Source organism: Staurois parvus, unplaced genomic scaffold (assembly GCF_062004578.1).
Source record: "Staurois parvus isolate SC_StPar_1 unplaced genomic scaffold, SC_StPar_1.0 ptg000449l, whole genome shotgun sequence".
Taxonomy (NCBI): domain Eukaryota; kingdom Metazoa; phylum Chordata; class Amphibia; order Anura; family Ranidae; genus Staurois; species Staurois parvus.
In genome coordinates this window covers 3256633-3276302 of record NW_028318245.1, presented here as the reverse complement: position 1 = coordinate 3276302, position 19670 = coordinate 3256633, and the positions used below count along the sequence as shown (strand labels likewise).

Here is a 19670-nt window from a genome sequence, read left to right as displayed (position 1 = left end):
CCAAATATGATATAGAAGAATCTTCTGTATATTCTCCATAGGAGAGCTAATGTGTCCCATCCGCCGTCTGCGCTCCCAACATCAGGGGTTGGTGTTTAACTGAGTGTTACTTTGTATTTGTTTTTTATACATCTGTGAAACCGCATGTGTTGGAGATCAGGTCAACAAAGAGACTCAGGAGCCCGCATTCACTATATCCGCTCACCCCAGACCCCGCATTCCCTATATACGCTCTCCCCGGACCCCCCATTCACTATATCCGCTCTCCCCGGACCCCGCATTCACTATATCCGCTCACCCCGGACCCCGCATTCACTATATCCGCTAACCCCAGACCCCGCATTCCCTATATCCGCTCTCCCCGGAACCCGCATTCCCTATATCCGCTCTCCCCGGACCCCGCATTCACTACATCCGCTCTCCCCGGACCCCGCATTCCCTATATCCGCTCTCCCCGGACCCCGCATTCACTATATCCGCTCTCCCCGGACCCCGCATTCACTATATCCGCTGTCCCCGGACCCCACATTCACTATATCCGCTCTCCCCGGACCCCGCATTCACTATATCCGCTCTCCCCGGACCCCGCATTCACTATATCCGCTGTCCCCGGACCCCACATTCACTATATCCGCTCTCCCCGGACCACGCATTCTCTATATCCACTCTCCCCGGACCCAGCATTCACTATATCCGCTCTCCCCGGACCCCACATTCACTATATCTGCCCTCCCCGGACCCCGCATTCACTATATCCACTCTCCCCGGACCCAGCATTCACTATATCCGCTCTCCCTGGACCCCACATTCACTATATCTGCCCTCCCCTGATCCCGCATTCACTATATCCGCCCTCCCCGGACCCCGCATTCACTATATTCACTCTCCCCGGACCCCGCATTCACTATATCCGCTCTCCCCGGACCCCGCATTCACTATATCCACTCTCCCCGGACCCCGCATTCTCTATATCCGCTCTCCCCGGACCCCATATTCACTATATCTGCCCTCCCCTGATCCCGCATTCACTATATCCGCGCTCCCCAGACCCCGCATTCACTATATCCGCCCTCCCCGGACCCCGCATTCACTATATTCACTCTCCCCGGACCCCGCATTCACTATATCCGCTCTCCCCGGACCCCGCATTCACTATATCCGCTCTCCCCGGACCCCGCATTCTCTATATCCGCTCTCCCCGGACCCCATATTCACTATATCTGCCCTCCCCTGATCCCGCATTCACTATATCCGCGCTCCCCAGACCCCGCATTCACTATATCCGCCCTCCCCGGACCCCGCATTCACTATATTCACTCTCCCCGGACCCCGCATTCACTATATCCGCTCTCCCCGGACCCCGCATTCACTATATCTGCCCTCCACGGACCCCGCATTCACTATATTCACTCTCCCCGGACCCCGCATTCACTATATCCGCGCTCCCCAGACCCCGCATTCACTATATCCGCCCTCCCCGGACCCCGCATTCACTATATTCACTCTCCCCGGACCCCGCATTCACTATATCCGCTCTCCCCAGACCCCGCATTCACTATATCTGCCCTCCCCGGACCCCGCATTCACTATATCCGCTCTCCCCGGACCCCGCATTCACTATATCCGCTCCCCCCGGACCCAGCATTCCCTATATCCGCTCTCCCCGGATCTCGCATTCACTATATACGCCCTCCCCGGACCCCACATTCACTATATCCGCCCCCCACGGACCCAGCATTCCCTATATCCGCTCTCCCCGGACCCCGCATTCACTATATCCAGTCTCCCCCAGCACACACAACATGGAAATGCAATTATTTTAGTAAATAAAAACTGCTAAATCCCTTTTTCTCATCATTAGTATAGAGCAGTCTTGTGACTTCTATCAGTGTCCAGCAGAGCACAGGTTAAAGCTTCTAGAAGGAGTTTTAATTCTGCTCTAGGAGGATGTAGAACCCCTGACCTCTGGACAGTGCTGATTGGCCCTGTACTGAGAGAAGACAGAATCAAACAGCCTTCTTTACACAATGCAGAGGATTAACCCCTTAGGTCCCACATGGAGTATAACCAGCATGCTGTGCTGCATCTACAGACTGATTGTACTGTTGGGGGTTCAGGAACACTTTAGTGGCCATTGGCTAGTTAGAACTAAAGACATGACATTGGCATACTCTCTAAGCCAGGGGTCTCCAAACTATGGCCCTCCAGCTGTTGAAGTACTACAAGTCCCATCATGCCTCTGGGAGTTTTGCCTGGGGGCTTTCAGAGTCTTGCAAGGCCTCATGGGACTTGTAGTTCAACACCTGGAGGGTCATAGTTTGGAGAATCTGGTGGGTGGCCTCCATGGAGGCGTGGTGGTATTTTTTGGGGTGTGATATGGTAGGTATAGGTCTGCAGGAATTATAGTAATACGGTCCTCACTTCTGACGTGTTCAGGACGTGTTGCGTGTGACTGTGTGACCATGAATAAGGACGCTCATCCGTGTGATATCTCAGGTGAATAACAAGGTCTCTTTTCTGAATGAAACCTTTCCCGCACTCTGAACAGGAAAAAGGCCATTCACCTGCGTGAGTCCTCTGGTGTTTAAGAAGGTATCCTTTCTGACTGAAACCTTTCCCGCACTCTGGACATGAGAAAGGACGCTCGCTCTTGTGAATCCTCTGGTGGATAACAAGTTTTCCTTTCTTAATGAAAGCTTTCCCGCACTCTGTACACGAATAAGGCCGCTCACCCGTGTGAATTCTCTGGTGAACAACCAGGTCTCTTTTCTGATAGAAACGTTTCCCGCACTCTGAGCACGAAAAGGGACGCTCGCCCGTGTGAGTCCTCCGGTGCTGAAGGAGGTTTCCTTTGTCGCTAAAGTATTTCCCGCAGTCTGAGCAGGGGAAAGGACGCTCGCCCGTGTGCACTCTCTGGTGGTTGAGGAGGTGTCCTTTCTGAATGAAAGATTTCCCACACTCTGAGCACGAGAAAGGACGTTCGCCTGTGTGAACTCTCTGGTGGTTAAGAAGGTTTCCTTTATGATTGAAACATTTCCCGCACGCTGAGCATGAGAAAAAACGCTCACTCTTGTGACCTTTCTGGTGTGTAAGAGGCTCTCCGGTTTCTTTGGAAGATTCCCCAGACATCGTACATGACCAGGAACACTCTGCTGTGTGATCTCCTTCATGGTTTACAGAAGATCCCTTGAGATGAGATGGATCTGTTGGTGTATCTGGACTGGGAGATCTAAGAATTGTATCAGCAGTAATAGTATGTGGGTTATGGGAAGATCCCTCAGGATCAGAGGAATCCATTGGTCTCTGCGAGTGATGAGGTCTCTGGTGTATTATTTGTGTATCGGGATTTTCTCCTGGAGGACATTGTGTGGTGGCATCTTCATCTGCTTTATATTCTGAAGATCCATTATTCCAGACATAGAGTCCACCTGTTGGAAATCAACATTTCCATGTTAGAGGAATTCTTCCTTCAGAAGTCATATACAGGATGTTGGTCTAACGCTCTACAGTATCTCAGAGCTCTGGTATGGAATTGGGGCAATGAGAACAGAAAATATGAATACAAACCAGACAAAGGATACAAAACACAATAAACACCCTCAGTAATAGTGATTGCATCAATGACATTGTTACTGTGAGACCAAAGATGGACCTTCCTCCACCTCAATCCTTAGAAACTTGATGAAGAACAGAGACGGACCTTTTATAGGGCGTGCAACAGTGATGGACAATTTGCTAGATACAGAGGCCTCATGTGTTACTCCTGACCTCATTTCTTTTAAACATTACAACATATTGAGGAATGGAGATGGACCTTTCATATGGTGTCCAGTATCTCCTCCTCATATGTTGGGAACATGATGTTATATTGAGGAATGGAGATGGACCTTTCATATGGTGTCCAGTATCTCCTCCTCATTTGTTGGGAACATGACGTTATATTGAGGAATGGAGATGGACCTTTCATATGGTGTACAGTATCTCCTCATTTGTTAGGAACATGACGTTATATTGTGGAATGGAGATGGACCTTTCATATGGTGTCCAGTATCTCCTCCTCATTTGTTGGGAACATGATGTTATATTGAGGAATGGAGATGGACCTTTCATATGGTGTCCAGTATCTCCTCATTTGTTGGGAACGTGACGTCATATTGAGGAATGGAGATGGACCTTTCATATGGTGTCCAGTATCTCCTCCTCATTTGTTGGGAACATGACGTTATATTGCGGAATGGAGATGGACCTTTCATATGGTGTCCAGTATCTCATTTGTTGGGAACATGACGTTCTATTGAGGAATGGAGATGGACCTTTCATATGGTGTACAGTATCTCCTCCTCATTTGCTGGGAACGTGACGTTATATTGAGGAATGGAGATGGACCTTTCATATGGTGTCCAGTATCTCCCCCTCATTTGTTGGGAACATGACGTTATATTGAGGAATGGAGATGGACCTTTCATATGGTGTCCAGTATCTCCTCCTCATTTGTTGGGAACATGACGTTATATTGAGGAATGGAGATGGACCTTTCATATGGTGTCCAGTATCTCCTCCTCATTTGTTGGGAACATGACGTTATATTGAGGAATGGAGATGGACCTTTCATATGGTGTCCAGTATCTCCTCCTCATTTGTTGGGAACATGACGTTATATTGAGGAATGGAGATGGACCTTCCATATGGTGTCCAGTATCTCCTCCTCATTTGTTGGGAACATGATGTTATATTGAGGAATGGAGATGGAACTTTCATATGGTGTCCAGTATCTCCTCCTCATTTGTTGGGAACATGACGTTATATTGAGGAATGGAGATGGACCTTTCATTCTTCCTTCAGAAGTCATATACAGGATGTTGGTCCGGCATGGAATTGATGATCTCCATGGTTCTTGAGACCTACCACTGATGAAGAACATGGCTGGTACATTCTAAAACCGATCACCACGACCATAAGGTCAACCAAGATGGCAGCAATGGGAATACTGTGAAATATTGTAGAGGCTCCATCTATCCATAAAGCACTGGCTGACTCACGTGTAGAACTGGACCTTCGATACTCCTCGTCTCATCAACTGCTTCCTGACTGCCCTATGGCAGAAGTACTGCTACAGGGTGGTAGGGCTGCATCAAATCACATCTCTATATATATATTTATATATACTGTGAAGGAAATGCGTACTTGCTCTCCTGCTGATTTTGAATGTTTGCCCACTCACAAAGAAATGATCGGTCTAAAAATCAAATGTTCGGTGTATTGTAACACTGAGAGACAGAATAGCAACAACAAATTCAGCAGAAATGCATGTCTAACAAATGATGACTGATCTGCATGTTCATGAGGGAAATAAGGATTTGATCCCCTATCATTCAGCAGGATTTCTGGCTACCAGGTGTCCTTCATACAGGTAACAAGCTGAGATTAGAAGCAGTCTCTTAAAGGGAGTGCTGCTAATCTCATTTTGTTACCTGTATAAAAGACACCTGTCTACAGGAGCAATCAAACAATCAGATTCCAAACTCTCCACCGTGCCAAAGACCAAAGAGCTGTCCAAGGATGTCAGGGACAAGATTGTAGACCTACACAAGGCTGGACTGGGCTACCAAACTATGGCTAAGCAGCTTGGTGAGAAGGTGACAACAGTTGGTGCAATCATTCACAAATGGAAGAAACACAAAACAACTGTCAGTCTCTGTAGGTCTGCTGCACCATGCAAGATCTCACCTCGTAAGGTGTCAATGATCATGAGAACAGTGAGGAATCATTCCAGAACTACACGTGAGGATCTTGTCAATGATCTCCAGGCAGCTGGGACCACAGTCACCAAGAAAACAATTGGTAACACACTACGCCGTCAAGGACTGAAATCCTGCAGTGCCCGCAAGGTCCCTCTGCTCAAGAAAGCACATGTCCAGGTCCGTCTGAAGTTTGCCACTGAACATCTGAATGATGCAGAGGAGGACTGGTGGAAAGTGTTGTGGTCAGATGAGACCAAAATCCAGCTCTTTGGCATCAAATCAACTCGCCGTGTTTGGAGGAGGAGGAATGCTGCCTATGACCCCAAGAACACCATCCCAACTGTGAAACATGGTGGTGGAAACATTCTGCTTTGGGGGTGTTTTTCTGCTATGGGGGCAGGACAACTGCACCGCATCAAAGGGACGATGGACGGGGCAATGTACCATCAAATCGTGAGTGAGAACCTTCTTCCCTGAGCCAGGGCATTGAAAATGGGTACTGGATGGGTGTTCCAGCATGACAATGACCCAAAACACACGGCCAAGGCAACAAAGGAGTGGCTCAAGAAAAAGCACATTAAGGTCCTGGAGTGGCCTAGCCAGTCTCCAGACCTTCAGCCAATTGAAAATCTGTGGAGGGAGCTGAAAGTTGGAGTTGCCAAACGTCAGCCACCAAACCTTAATGACTTGGAGAGGATCTGCCAAGAGGAGTGGGCCAAAATCCCTCCTGAGATGTGTGCGAACCTGGGGGCCAACTCCAGGAAACGTCTGACCTTTGTGATTGCCAGCAAAGGATTTGCCACCAAGTACTAAGTCATGTTTTGTGAAGGGGATCAAATCCTTATTTCCCTCATGAACATGCAGATCAGTCATCATTTGTTAGACATGCATTTCTGCTGAATTTGTTGTTGCTATTCTGTCTCTCAGTGTTACAATACACCGAACATTCGATTTTTAGACCGATCATTTCTTTGTGAGTGGGCGAACATTCAAAATCATACATATATATATATGGGCAGCACAGTGGCTAAATGGTTAGCATTTCCGCCTGGCAGTACTAGGGTCGTTGGTTCAAATCCCAACCATGGCACCTCCTGCCTGGATTTTCCATGTTCTCTCTGTGCCTGTGTGGGTTTCCTCTGGGTACTCTGGTTTCCTCCCAAACTCCAAAGACATGCTGGTAGGTTAATTGGCACCTGTCTAAATTGGCCCTAGTATGTGTATGTATGAATGTGAATTAGGGACCTTAGACTGTACGCCCCTTGAGGGTTAGGGACTGATGTGAATGTACAATATATATGTAAAGAGCTGAGTAAATTGACGGCATTATATGAGTACCTGAAATAAATAGTCACGTAAATTGTAGATGTTCATTTTGAAAATTGGACACGGATCAAAATATTGAGCTTTTTTTTATGTTTACTTTAGTGAATCCGAATACGTGATTGACACAGAATAAAAGAATCGAAATTAAAACTTCCAAAAAAAGAGAGATTTAAAAGCAAAGAATGTGTCCCAAGAGCCACACACCGAGCAATATCGTGCATGGAAGGGATAGCAGAAGCCTTAGGCACCTTAGCTATGCCCCCCGCACGTTTCGTCGTCCTCACAGGGGAGACCTCCAGGATTAAACCCCATAGTCAGGATGAAACGCGTTGGAAACGATTAAGACGGAGATAGACTGAGGCTGCTGCTATCCCTCTGCTCTGCTATCTGCCCAGCCAGCAGCCGTAATGGAACCCTGCGCGCTCCCGGTGGGTGCTGGAAAGCTCCTGAAGCATACTAGCGATCATGCAACCATTGGGACAGCCAATCACAGCGGTACTATGACCCAAATGCCCCACCTCCAAGTATTTAAAAGTTCCCAAAGAGCCAGGAAGGGGGTTGAAAAAGGTTGTTCATTCGTGTGAATTCTCTGGTGTCGATCAAGGATACTTTTTTTTTTTTTTTAAGTGAAACATTTCCCGAACACTGAACATGAATAAGGACACTCACCCATGTGAATTTTTAGGCGTTGAAGGAGGTTTCCCTTGCCCTTGAAACATTTCCCGCACTGTGAACGTGAATAGGGACCCTCGCCTGTGTGTACTCTCTGGTGTAGAAGTAGTCTCTTTCTGAATGAAACATTTCCCACACTGTGAACCTGAATAGAGACGCTCACCTGTGTGTATTCTCTGGTGTAGTAGTAATCTTTCTGAATGAATGAAACATTTCCCACACTCTGAGCATCAGAAATGACAATCCACCAGTATGACTTCTCTGGTGATTAAGAAGGTCTCCTTTCTCACTGAATCATTTCCCACATTCTGGACATGAGAAAGCATGCTCACTCTTATGGCTTCTCTGATGTATAAAAGAGATCTTTTCTGTGTAAAAGGTTTCCCACACTCTGAACATAAGTAAAGGTATTCACCTGTGAGATATTTCTGGTGAAAGACAAGGTCTTTTTTCTGAATGAAACCTTTACCACACTCTGAACATGAATAAGCACACTCACCTGTGTGGGTTCTCTGGTGTTTAAGAAGGTATGCTTTCTGACTGAAACCTTTCCCGCACTCTGGACACGAGAAAGCACTCTCACTCTTGTGAATTCTCTGGTGGATAACAAGTTTTCCTTTCTTAATGAAAGATTTCCCACACTCGGAACATGAATAAGGCCGCTCACCCGTGTGAATTCTCTGGTGAACAACAAGGTCTCTGTTTTGAAAGAAACATTTCCCGCACTCTGAGCATGAAAATGGACGCTCACCCGTGTGAGTCCTCTGGTGTTGAAGGAGGTTTCCTTTGTCACTAAAGTATTTCCCGCAGTCTGAACATGGGAAAGGACGCTCGCCCGTGTGTACTCTCTGGTGATTAAGGAGATGTCCTTTCTGAATGAAACATTTCCCGCACTCTGAACATGAGAACGGACGTTCACCGGTGTGAACTCTCTGGTGATTAAGAAGGTTTCCTTTATGATTGAAACATTTCCCACACTCTGAACATGAGAAGGTACGAACACTCTTGTGACTTTTCTGGTCTATAAGAGTATCTCCGGTTTCTTTGAATGAATTCTCAGACATCGTACATGACCAGGAACTCTCTCCTGTGTGATCTCCTTCATGGTTTAAAGACGATCCCTTGAGATGAGATGGATCTGTTGGTGTATCTGGACGGTGAGATCCCAGATTGGTGTCAGCAGTAATAGTATGTGGGTTATGGGAAGATCCCTCAGGATCAGAGGAATCCATTGGTCTCTGCGAGTGATGAGGTCTCTGGTGTATTATTTGTGTATCGGGATTTTCTCCTGGAGGACATTGTGTGGTGGCATCTTCATCTGCTTTATATTCTGAAGATCCGTTATTCCAGACATAGAGTCCACCTGTTGGAAATCAACGTTTCCATGTTAGAGGAATTCTTCCTTCAGAAGTCATATACAGAATGTTGGTCTAACGCTCTACAGTATCTCAGAGCTCCGGCATGGAATTGGTGCAATCAGAACAGAAAATATGAATACAAACCAGACAAAGGATACAAAACACAATAAACACCCTCAGTAATAGTGATTGCATCAATGACATTGTTACTGTGAGAACAGAGATGGACCTTCCTCCACCTCATTCCTTAGAAACTTGATGAAGAACAGAGATGGACCTTTTATAGGGCGTGCAACAGTGATGGACAATTTGCTAGATACAGAGGCCTCATGTGTTACTCCTGACCTCATTTCTTTTAAACATTACAACATATTGAAGAATGGAGATGGACCTTTCATATGGTGTCCAGCATCTCCTCCTCATTTGTTGGGAACATGACGTTATATTGAGGGATGGAGATGGACCTTTCATATGGTGTACAGTATCTCCTCCTCATTTGTTGGGAACGTGACGTTATATTGAGGAATGGAGATGGACCTTTCATATGGTGTCCAGTATCTCCTCCTCATTTGTTGGGAACACGACATTATATTGAGGAATGGAGATGGACCTTTCATATGGTGTCCAGTATCTCCTCCTCATTTGTTGGGAATATGATGTTATATTGAGGAATGGAGATGGACCTTTCATATGGTGTCCAGTATCTCCTCCTCATTTGTTGGGAAAATGACATTATATTGAGGAATGGAGATGGACCTTTCATATGGTGTCCAGTATCTCCTCATTTGTTGGGAACATGATGTTATATTGAGGAATGGAGATGGACCTTTCATATGGTGTCCAGTATCTCCACCTCATTTGTTGGGAACATGACGTTATATTGAGGAATGGAGATGGACCTTTCATATGGTGTCCGGTATCTCCACCTCATTTGTTGGGAACATGACGTTATATTGAGGAATGGAGATGGACCTTTCATATGGTGTCCAGTATCTCCTCCTCATTTGTTGGGAACATGACGTTATATTGAGGGATGGAGATGGACCTTTCATATGGTGTACAGTATCTCCTCCTCATTTGTTGGGAACGTGACGTTATATTGAGGAATGGAGATGGACCTTTCATATGGTGTCCAGTATCTCCTCCTCATTTGTTGGGAACACGACATTATATTGAGGAATGGAGATGGACCTTTCATATGGTGTCCAGTATCTCCTCCTCATTTGTTGGGAATATGATGTTATATTGAGGAATGGAGATGGACCTTTCATATGGTGTCCAGTATCTCCTCCTCATTTGTTGGGAAAATGACATTATATTGAGGAATGGAGATGGACCTTTCATATGGTGTCCAGTATCTCCTCATTTGTTGGGAACATGATGTTATATTGAGGAATGGAGATGGACCTTTCATATGGTGTCCAGTATCTCCACCTCATTTGTTGGGAACATGACGTTATATTGAGGAATGGAGATGGACCTTTCATATGGTGTCCGGTATCTCCACCTCATTTGTTGGGAACATGACGTTATATTGAGGAATGGAGATGGACCTTTCATATGGTGTCCAGTATCTCCTCCTCATTTGTTGGGAACATGACGTTATAATGAGGAACGGAAATGGACCTTTCATATGGTGTACAATATCTCGACCTTGCATTTATTCAAATACATACTTAATACTTATCAAAGAAAAATGACATGTTAACTTTTTTCTGAATTTAGTGTTTATTACTTTATTACATATTACTTACTTGTGTCCATACTTAGAGAAAACTCCTCCTCTTCACATTTCATAATCATCTCCTCCTCCATAGACTGCTGATCTTCACTCACCAACGTCTCTTCTTCTTCCTCTTTAATCTCAACTTTGATGTCTTTCAGTTCTTCATCCTAAACCCCAAATATTATAAAACTGATAAAAATGTCAACAAAATAAAAAAGAATATCTCATAGTTTAGAAATATATTTGAGTTCTATTGCCTGGTCCCCTTTGTCATCTCATAGCTTAGAATGCCTACCTGATGATGGTGGGGGATGTTGTGATCTTCCTGTGTGGAATCCCGGGAATACAGAGGACGGGGACATCTCTCTGGTGGGTTCCCATGACTGGATCCATCTGTAGGAAACACACACACTGACTGAATCCATTGTTTCTATGTGTTTATCAGATGATGGGGGATCTAGGTGGATCCTCCGTACTGCTCTCTCCTTTACAATAAAGTCTCCTCTTACCTGGTGATGTGAGGGGCGGCTGATTGTCCATCATGACGTCCTTGTAGAGATCCTTGTGTCCTTCTAAATACTCCCACTCCTCCATGGAGAAATAGACAGTGACATCCTGACACCTTATAGGAACCTGACACACACAATGATACAGTCACCATCCAGACACATCCCTTGTCTGTTACTGGAGAATGTCCCAGAATTCCCGGCACCGCTCACCTCTCCTGTCAGCAGATCAATGATCTTCTGGGTGACTTCTAGAATCTTCTTGGCACTGGTTCCCTCTGTTGTCAGGCAGTGAGGTGGAGGCACTGTGATGGGTGATTTCCTGTGAAGACGGCTGCTGAGTGGTGATGGATCTCCAGATATTTCCTTCACTATTTTATAATCCTGAGTATAGAGAGAAAGTAACAATTATCACCACAGACTTCCCAGAATCCTCCTCACCTCTCTGGTCAGGTCGGTGTTCTATTAATAGAGATAAGAGTAATGTCATGTGACCTCCCAGAATCCTCCTTACCTCCTCCTGATCTATAGATGACTCTCTGTAGACAGATAATAAACTGATAATTATTTGGACTGTACCAGGATGACCGTTATGTTTGGTATGAACACAAGCTTTGCTGTTCAGCCAATTCTGACTAATGCACAAATATTTCCCTGTCCGAGGTGAATGCCACGTATAAACGCAGTTTTTACTTCCATTATTATACATGACAGCTTCATTTATTATATTTTGGTACATGTTCCTTGTTCCATTTGTTTGACAATCTTCTGCCTTCCTGCCCAGGTGATGAGTGTCAAACTGAACTGAGTATGGGAGAAAATAGGCCTAAAGGGGACATTCCAACAAAATAGGTCTGGGGGCATCTGTCTATAAACCAGAGGCTCTGGATGGACGGTTGGATAAATGGTTTTATATTTAGGACGTATCCGGTCTATAAACCAGAGGCTCTGAATGGACGGTTGGATAAATGGTTCTATATTTAGGACGTATCCGGTCTATAAACCAGAGGCTCCGGATGGACGGTTGGATAAATGGTTCTACATTTAGGAGGTATCCGGCCTATAAACCAGAGGCTCTGGATGGACGGTTGGATAAATGGTTCTATATTTAGGACGTATCCGGTCTATAAACCAGAGGCTCTGGATGGACGGTTGGATGAATGGCTCTATATTTAGGACGTATCCGGTCTATAAAACAGAGGCTCTGGGTGGACGGTTGGATAAATGGTTCTATATTTAGGACGTATCCGATCTATAAAGCAGAGGCTCTGAATGGACGGTTGGATAAATGGTTCTATATTTAGGACGTATCCAGGCTATAAACCAGAGGCTCTGGATGGACGGTTGGATAAATGGTTCTATATTTAGGACGTATCCGATCTATAAAGCAGAGGCTCTGAATGGACGGTTGGATAAATGGTTCTATATTTAGGACGTATCCGGTCTATAAACCAGAGGCTCTGGACAGACAGTTGGATAAATGGTTCTATATTTATAGCCATTACCCAAAATATCATGATATTACCTGATCTGACTCAAGATCCAGTCATGTCTCATAATTTCCTACTCAATCACCTCTGAACTGGAACTTCCTGTCTTCGCCCTACATCACTTCCTGTCTGTACTTACATCATTTCCTTCTTTGCAGGCTTATAAAACAGATCACCATCTTGTGGAGAATCTAAGCACGGCAGTCTACTTTGTACTCCTGTACATCAACACCAGCATCACGGCACATTTATTGTATTTGTTACTTACCTTGATCCTCACGTACAAACCATCTATGGTCACAATCTATAGCACAACCGTCTATAGATCTTTTTTGAGTAGCTCTCAAATTAAATGCCCTGTTACCTTCAGCAGAACAGTGTTCTCTGGTTCCTCCTAACCATGATCAGCCCCAATCTACCTTTTATCTTCATGGTCCATGATCCAAGTAAGTTTGGCCTTCTCTCTTAGATCCCACCACTTTTTCTATCTTCTCCCCTCTGTGTCTTCTTTTCCACCATGACTCGCCAACCGGGGTGAGGACCTTGTTTGGTGAAGGAGGAACGAGGAGAGGGCTTACTTTAGAAAGGTAAAACAACTATCACTGCCTGGAATTTTGCCGGCCAAATTCACCCAAATTTAGCTGGCTAGGTGCTCACAGCCAGATATGAATCTTGCATACAGTCTGGTGCAGTCTAAGAATTGTGAAGCTGCCAAACACCACCAATAATCTGCATGCAATCCGGTGACAATCGTGTTCTCTCACAGACAACTGCTGCAATTACAGAAAACCCTAGGCACAAAAAAAAGTGTGGGTACCCCGAAAATCCATGCCAGACCTTTATAAGAGAATGCAGCCTTCTTGACTATGTCATTGTGATTGAAGTGGATCTGCGTTGCTGGACCATATGACTAAGGATGGATTTACATTGTGTACGGTTTATTTTTAATAAAGGACTTGTCAAAAAGTGTACCCCTTACTAATTCATCTGGTTGGGGAGTATATGGGGACCCCCTTAATTGCAATGACGACTTCCAGATTCCTCTAATCCCCCCACTCGTAGATGGTAGACAAGGCGGAGAAGGTGGATGGTACACAAGGTGGAGAAGGTGGATGGTACACAAGGTGGAGAAGGTGGATGATACACAAGGTGGAGAAGGTGCATGGTACATAAGACGGAGAAGGTGCTTTGTGTACCCCTTACTAATTCATCTACTGGGGGAGTATCTGGGGACCCCCTTAATTGCAATGACAACGTCCAGATTCCAATAATCCACCCCACTCGTAGACCCTTACAGCCAAAGGTGGTGGGGATGAGGACCTCGTACTCATCAACATGGGAACAAGATGTTTTATCAGGAAAGCTCCATGTTGAGGGCATGGTACAGCTTCAGATACCAAATCACGATTCGATAGACACCAAATATGATACGAGGTCCTCATCCCCACCAACTTTGTTTGTAGGGGGTCTACCAAATATGATATGGATCTTATGCAAATAAGATCCATATCATATTTGGTGTCTATCAAATCATAATTTGGTAGCTAAAGCTGTACCATGCCCTCAGCATGGAGCTTTCCTGATACCATCCATCTTCTCCACCTTGTGTACTTCTCCATCTTGTCCCCATGTTGATGACTACGAGGTCCTCATCCCCACCACCATTGGTTGTAGGGGTTTATGAGTGGGGGGGATTATTATAATCTGGAAGTCATCATTACAATTAAGGGGTTCCCCAGATACTCCCCAAGTAGATGAATTAGTAAGGGGTACACAAAGCACCTTCTCCACCTTTTGTACCATCGACCTTCTCCACCTTGTGTACCACCGTCCTTCTCCATCTTGTGTACCATCGACCTTCTCCACCTTGTGTACCATCGACCTTCTCCACCTTGTGTACCATCGACCTTCTCCACCTTGTGTACCATCAACCTTCTCCACCTTGTGTACCATCCACCTTCTCCACCTTGTGTACCATCCACCTTCTCCACCTTGTGTACCATCCACCTTCTCCACCTTGTGTACCATCCACCTTCTCCACCTTGTGTACCATCCACCTTCTCCACCTTGTGTACCATCCACCTTCTCCACCTTGTGTATCATCCACCTTGTGTACTTCTCCATCTTGTCCCCATGTTGATGAGTACAAGGTCCTCATCCCCACCACCTTTGGTTGCCTCAATTGTGAGGACTCACAAGATTTATAGTTAGGACCACAGATACTCAGGGTGCCGTGATGTAGCTCTGTGGCTTACGTATGTATTTGCAAATGTGTGCTAACTAAACCCGTTTTTAAACGCATGTTCTTAGACAGGTTAATTTGGTTTTTGATAGTTGGCTAACTGGCTGGCAGTTTGAACTAGCTTTCTTATCCCCCTCTTTTGATAAGTTATACTTATCCATGTTCCTTGCCGACAATAGCCATTATTAGACTGGGGTAGGCTAGCAAGTTGAACTGGATAGTCCTATTTTTTACTTTGTGATGCATTCCATGTTCACTGTTTAAAAAGCCAGTTATAGACCTGGGTAGGTGACCAGTTTTTTCTTTGTATGTATCATCCACTTCCACCTCATGTACCATCCACCTTCTCCACCTTGTGTATCATCCACCTTCTCCACCTCGTGCACCATCCACCTTCTCCACCTTGTGTATCATCCACCTCCACCTTGTGTACCATCCACCTTCTTCACCTCGTGTACCATCCACCTTCTCCATCTCGTGTACCATCCACCTTCTCCACCTTGTGTACCATCCACCTTCTGCACCTCGTGTACCATCCACCTTCTCCACCTTGTGTATCATCCACCTCCACCTTGTGTACCATCCACCTTCTCCACCTCGTGCACCATCCACCTTCTCCACCTTGTGTACCATCCACCTTGTGTATCATCCACCTCCACCTTGTGTACCATCCACCTTCTTCACCTCGTGTACCATCCACCTTCTGCACCTCGTGTACCATCCACCTTCTGCACCTCGTGTACCATCCACCTTCTCCACCTTGTGTATCATCCACCTCCACCTTGTGTACCATCCACCTTCTCCACCTCGTGCACCATCCACCTTGTAACATAGACACGTTTTGTGTTTAACTGTTTACTATTTTCCTGGACATCAGTGAAACCACGTGTTATGAATTCAATATCAAGTCAAAAACCAGACTCACAGATGTGTATTTACTCAAGACCACCATTTTTTCATTTTATGACCACCATTGGCCGGCTCCGGCTCAATGACCATTAGCGAATGCTATCTTGTGGGTCTAGGCAGGTGTGGTTGGACATCAGTGGACTGGTGGTTGGTACTGGATTGCCACGATAACTGCACATTTGGGTCTTTGCATGTTAACTCTTTGAGCCTTAGTGCCAGTTTTGAGCTCTCCAACTTTTGAAGGCTACCACTTTAGAGGAGATATAGGAACTCAGATGATTACACGGTGTCTTGCTGACTGTTTCTGTATAGTATGAGTTCATAAACAGATATAACCTTTTTCAGCCTTCATGAGGGGTTGTTCTTCCTGTTCCCCCCTTTCAGTTCTTGTTCTCCCACGCCCATCCAGGGGGAACTTTTCACAGACTGGATTCCACTGAGGCAACCGAGATAGCTTGTAATTTTAATAAAGGATATTCCTACATCTATACTTTGCTCCTGAGTGTGTGACTGTGAAACATGTATAGCTGCTTTGCAAGGATGGTGGAACCCAACTTTGGAGTATCATATTGAATGATCTACACAAATATTGAATCCTTGGTTGAGGAGGTGTCCATCTTTCCATTACGTTTTGCTAAGCTACTGTAGCACACCCCCTAAAGAGCCCCTGGTGAATGTGGTCCTATTTCCCCCTTAGATCACACACATCCAGACAAACGGCATTTTATGTAGTCTTCCACTGGCTCCAAAAACCATCTTGGGGTTTCTTTTTGGGTTTTTATTGGGAACAATGAGCTTGGATAGGGAGAGGAAGCATGGGATACCCCGATAAGCTGCAGAACTGAGCAACTTGAGGACTCCTCCCTTCTGGCTGCGCTGTGAAATACCAGGAATATGTCTATGGTGATTGTGACCTGTACTCCTTCCAGAAACTACTCTTCACTGCTGGGGTCATTTAATCACATAGCCACAGGATCATCAGATGCCTTCTGCCGATGTAGGATCTTCTTAGGAAGGGAGACTCACACCATCAACAGCTGGACTCTTTCCCACCAACTTCCTCCCAACTCTCTACAGTGAGCTTCTCCAGACCCGACTTGAATTGCAAGTAGGTCCCTCAGCTAGGCCTAGTTGGTACCTAAGTGTCTTCCTAAAACCTTCTTCTAAGGTCCTGCACAGGGATCTCCTCCTGTAGGACTGGACCTAGGACCTACTCCTTCCAGAAACTACTCTTCACTGCTGGGGTCATTTACTCACATAGCCACAGGATCATCAGATGCCTCCTGCCGATGTAGGATCTTCTTAGGAAGGGAGACTCACACCATCATAGGACAGCTGGACTCTTTCCCACCAACTTCCTCCCAACTCTCTCCAGTGAGCTTCTCCAGACCCATCTTAAATTGCAAGTAGGTCCCTCAGCTAGGCCTAGCTGGGACCTCAGTGTCTTCCTAAAAGCTTCTTCTAAGGTCCTGCACCAGGGCAGATCTCCTGCATAGGGGTCTCCTCCTGTAGGACTGGACCTAGGACCTACTCCTTCCAGACACTACTCTTCAGTGCTGGGGTCATTTACTCACATAGCCACAGGATCATCGGATGCCTCCTGCCGATGTAGGATCTTCTTAGGAAGGGAGACTCACACCATCATAGGACAGCTAGACTCTTTCCCACCAACTTCCTCCCAACTCTCTCCAGTGAGCTTCTCCAGACCCGACTTGAATTGCAAATAGGTCCCTCAGCTAGGCCTGGCTGGTACCTCAGTGTCTTCCTAAAACCTTCTTTTAAGGTCCTGCACCAGGGCAGATCTCCTGCACTTGGGTCTCCTCCTGTAGGACTGGACCTAGGAACACTGCTGCCCATCGCTCACATCTCAGACTATTTATAGGCTCTCTCACACCTACTGGGCACACCTCCCCAAGGATTGGCTGGAGTTCCATAAATATTCAGGCTGCATGCCTTGTTCTTCCTTTCACTATGGTCCTAGAGTCCTCTATAAGACAGGATGAAGCAACATGCGGAGTTAAGGAGCCCTAAATGACAGGTGCAGTCTACTTTTTCCACTGAAAGTGGAGCTGAACCGCAGCGGCATGGCAGAGGGAGAGGAAGTCAAGAAGAATTCACTCCTCTATGGTTTCCGGCATCACCGGAGAAGCGGTCTGGTTGGATGCTGCCTCCCCATGTAACTTTGGTGGCCATCTTGGGCAAGGCATAGTCTATTTAAAGGATCTGCTTGTTTGAACCCACCACCGCCACATTTGGCACTTTTTTTGGGGGGGGGGAGCGGGTACCTGTTTTTGACAGGAACCTACTCCCACTTCTGGCTCAGTTTGCCGCAGCGAACTGAGCCAGAAATTCCTTCCCCCCGCAGTCTTCTGGGAAATGTGAGGACTATGGGACCAATCACAAGGCTCAGTGCAACTCGTGCATGCACAATGGGAAACCGGCCGTGAAGCCGCGAGGCTTTGGCCAATCACAGCACAATTGGGTGGAGCTAGTGGTGACATCACATGTTGAGGACATGCAGCCTGGTGCGGTTCAGGAGGGGTGGGGACACTCACTCATCTCCCCACCCCCACCCCTTTCCTGGCCTGTGCTCGGATCAATTTAGGGGGGACCCCACGCCCCTTTCCCCCCCCCCCATTTTTTGTGGGTGAGGGTCCACTTAAAAGTCCTACCAGGCCTAAAGGTAGGAGGTTTAGGGGTGCTCCGCTCACGCTTTAAAATCTGTTTTTTACTGTGGGTCTAAGTATTGGGGGGGACTCCGCACTTTTTTTTTTAACCGTTTTAAAGGGATCTAGAAAGAGGTATTTTAGAATGTAGAGCTTTTTTTTTTTATTTTTTTTTAACCGTTTTAAAGGGATCTAGAAAGAGATTTTTTAGAATGTAGAGCTTTTTTTTTTTGTTTTATTTTTTTTTTTTTGGTCGTTTGTTAGAAAATCAGAACACATGATAAAATAATCTAAATAAAATCTTGCAAAAAAGAAAAAAACCTTTTTTTCATAATTATAATGTAGCTGGTCCAATAAAAAGCTAGTTTTTTTGAATTTACAAGTCCAATCAACTTGCATTGAGTTTGAAGTTCACGGTTTGAATGTTCGACCGCGAACCGAACCTTAGCTATTCATTTGTAAAAAAGGGATCCAGAAAGGGATATTTTAGTATGTAGAGCTTTTTTTTTCTTTGTTTTTTTTTTTTGGTCGTTTATGTTAGAAAATCAGAATATCTTGCAAAAAAGAGAGAAAAAAAAACACATTTCATAATAAAATTATAATGTTGCTGGTCCAATGAAAAGCTAGCTCCTTGTAGAATGTAGAGTTTTTTTTGTTTTGTTTTTTTCTGCTTGTTTATGTTAGAAAATCAGAATACGCGATTAACACGTGATAAAATAATCTAAATTAAATCTTGCAAAAAAGAAAAAAAATTCATAATTATAATGTAGCTGGTTCAATAATTAGCTCCTTCAGGAAAACTAAAAAAAAAAAAAAAAAAAAGCAAAAATAAAAAAAAGGAAAAGGATCACCCCCAACGGCCAGTGAGAAGAGGGCAGCATGACTGCGAGTGAAACCAGTGTCAGCCGCCGTTCTGGCCACGCCCTCTGGGGACCACCTCAGGCATGATATTTAAAGGAATTGTTCTTTTTTTTTTTTTTTTTACTTTAAGCAATGAAAAATGGCTGACCCTTTAAAAACAGTACTTTTTTTTT

The 19670-nt window shown here is 45.4% G+C and overlaps 2 protein-coding genes across 2 annotated transcripts in view; one reads left to right on the top strand and one right to left on the bottom strand.

The window, feature by feature from the left end:
* LOC149453334 (uncharacterized) overlaps positions 1-19670 on the top strand; it is a 320806-nt gene that overhangs the window by 234493 nt on the left and 66643 nt on the right. The gene's annotated exons all lie outside the window — the stretch shown is intronic.
* LOC149453339 (uncharacterized) lies at positions 1736-11629 on the bottom strand. Its single transcript, XM_089688315.1, has 6 exons — positions 11543-11629; positions 11333-11456; positions 11119-11216; positions 10852-10990; positions 8239-9102; positions 1736-3428 (listed from the first exon to the last, which is right to left on the bottom strand). Exons 2-6 carry the CDS (start codon positions 11415-11417, stop codon positions 2401-2403), a joined length of 2214 nt encoding a protein of 737 aa, XP_089544441.1. The 5' UTR covers positions 11418-11456; positions 11543-11629; the 3' UTR covers positions 1736-2400.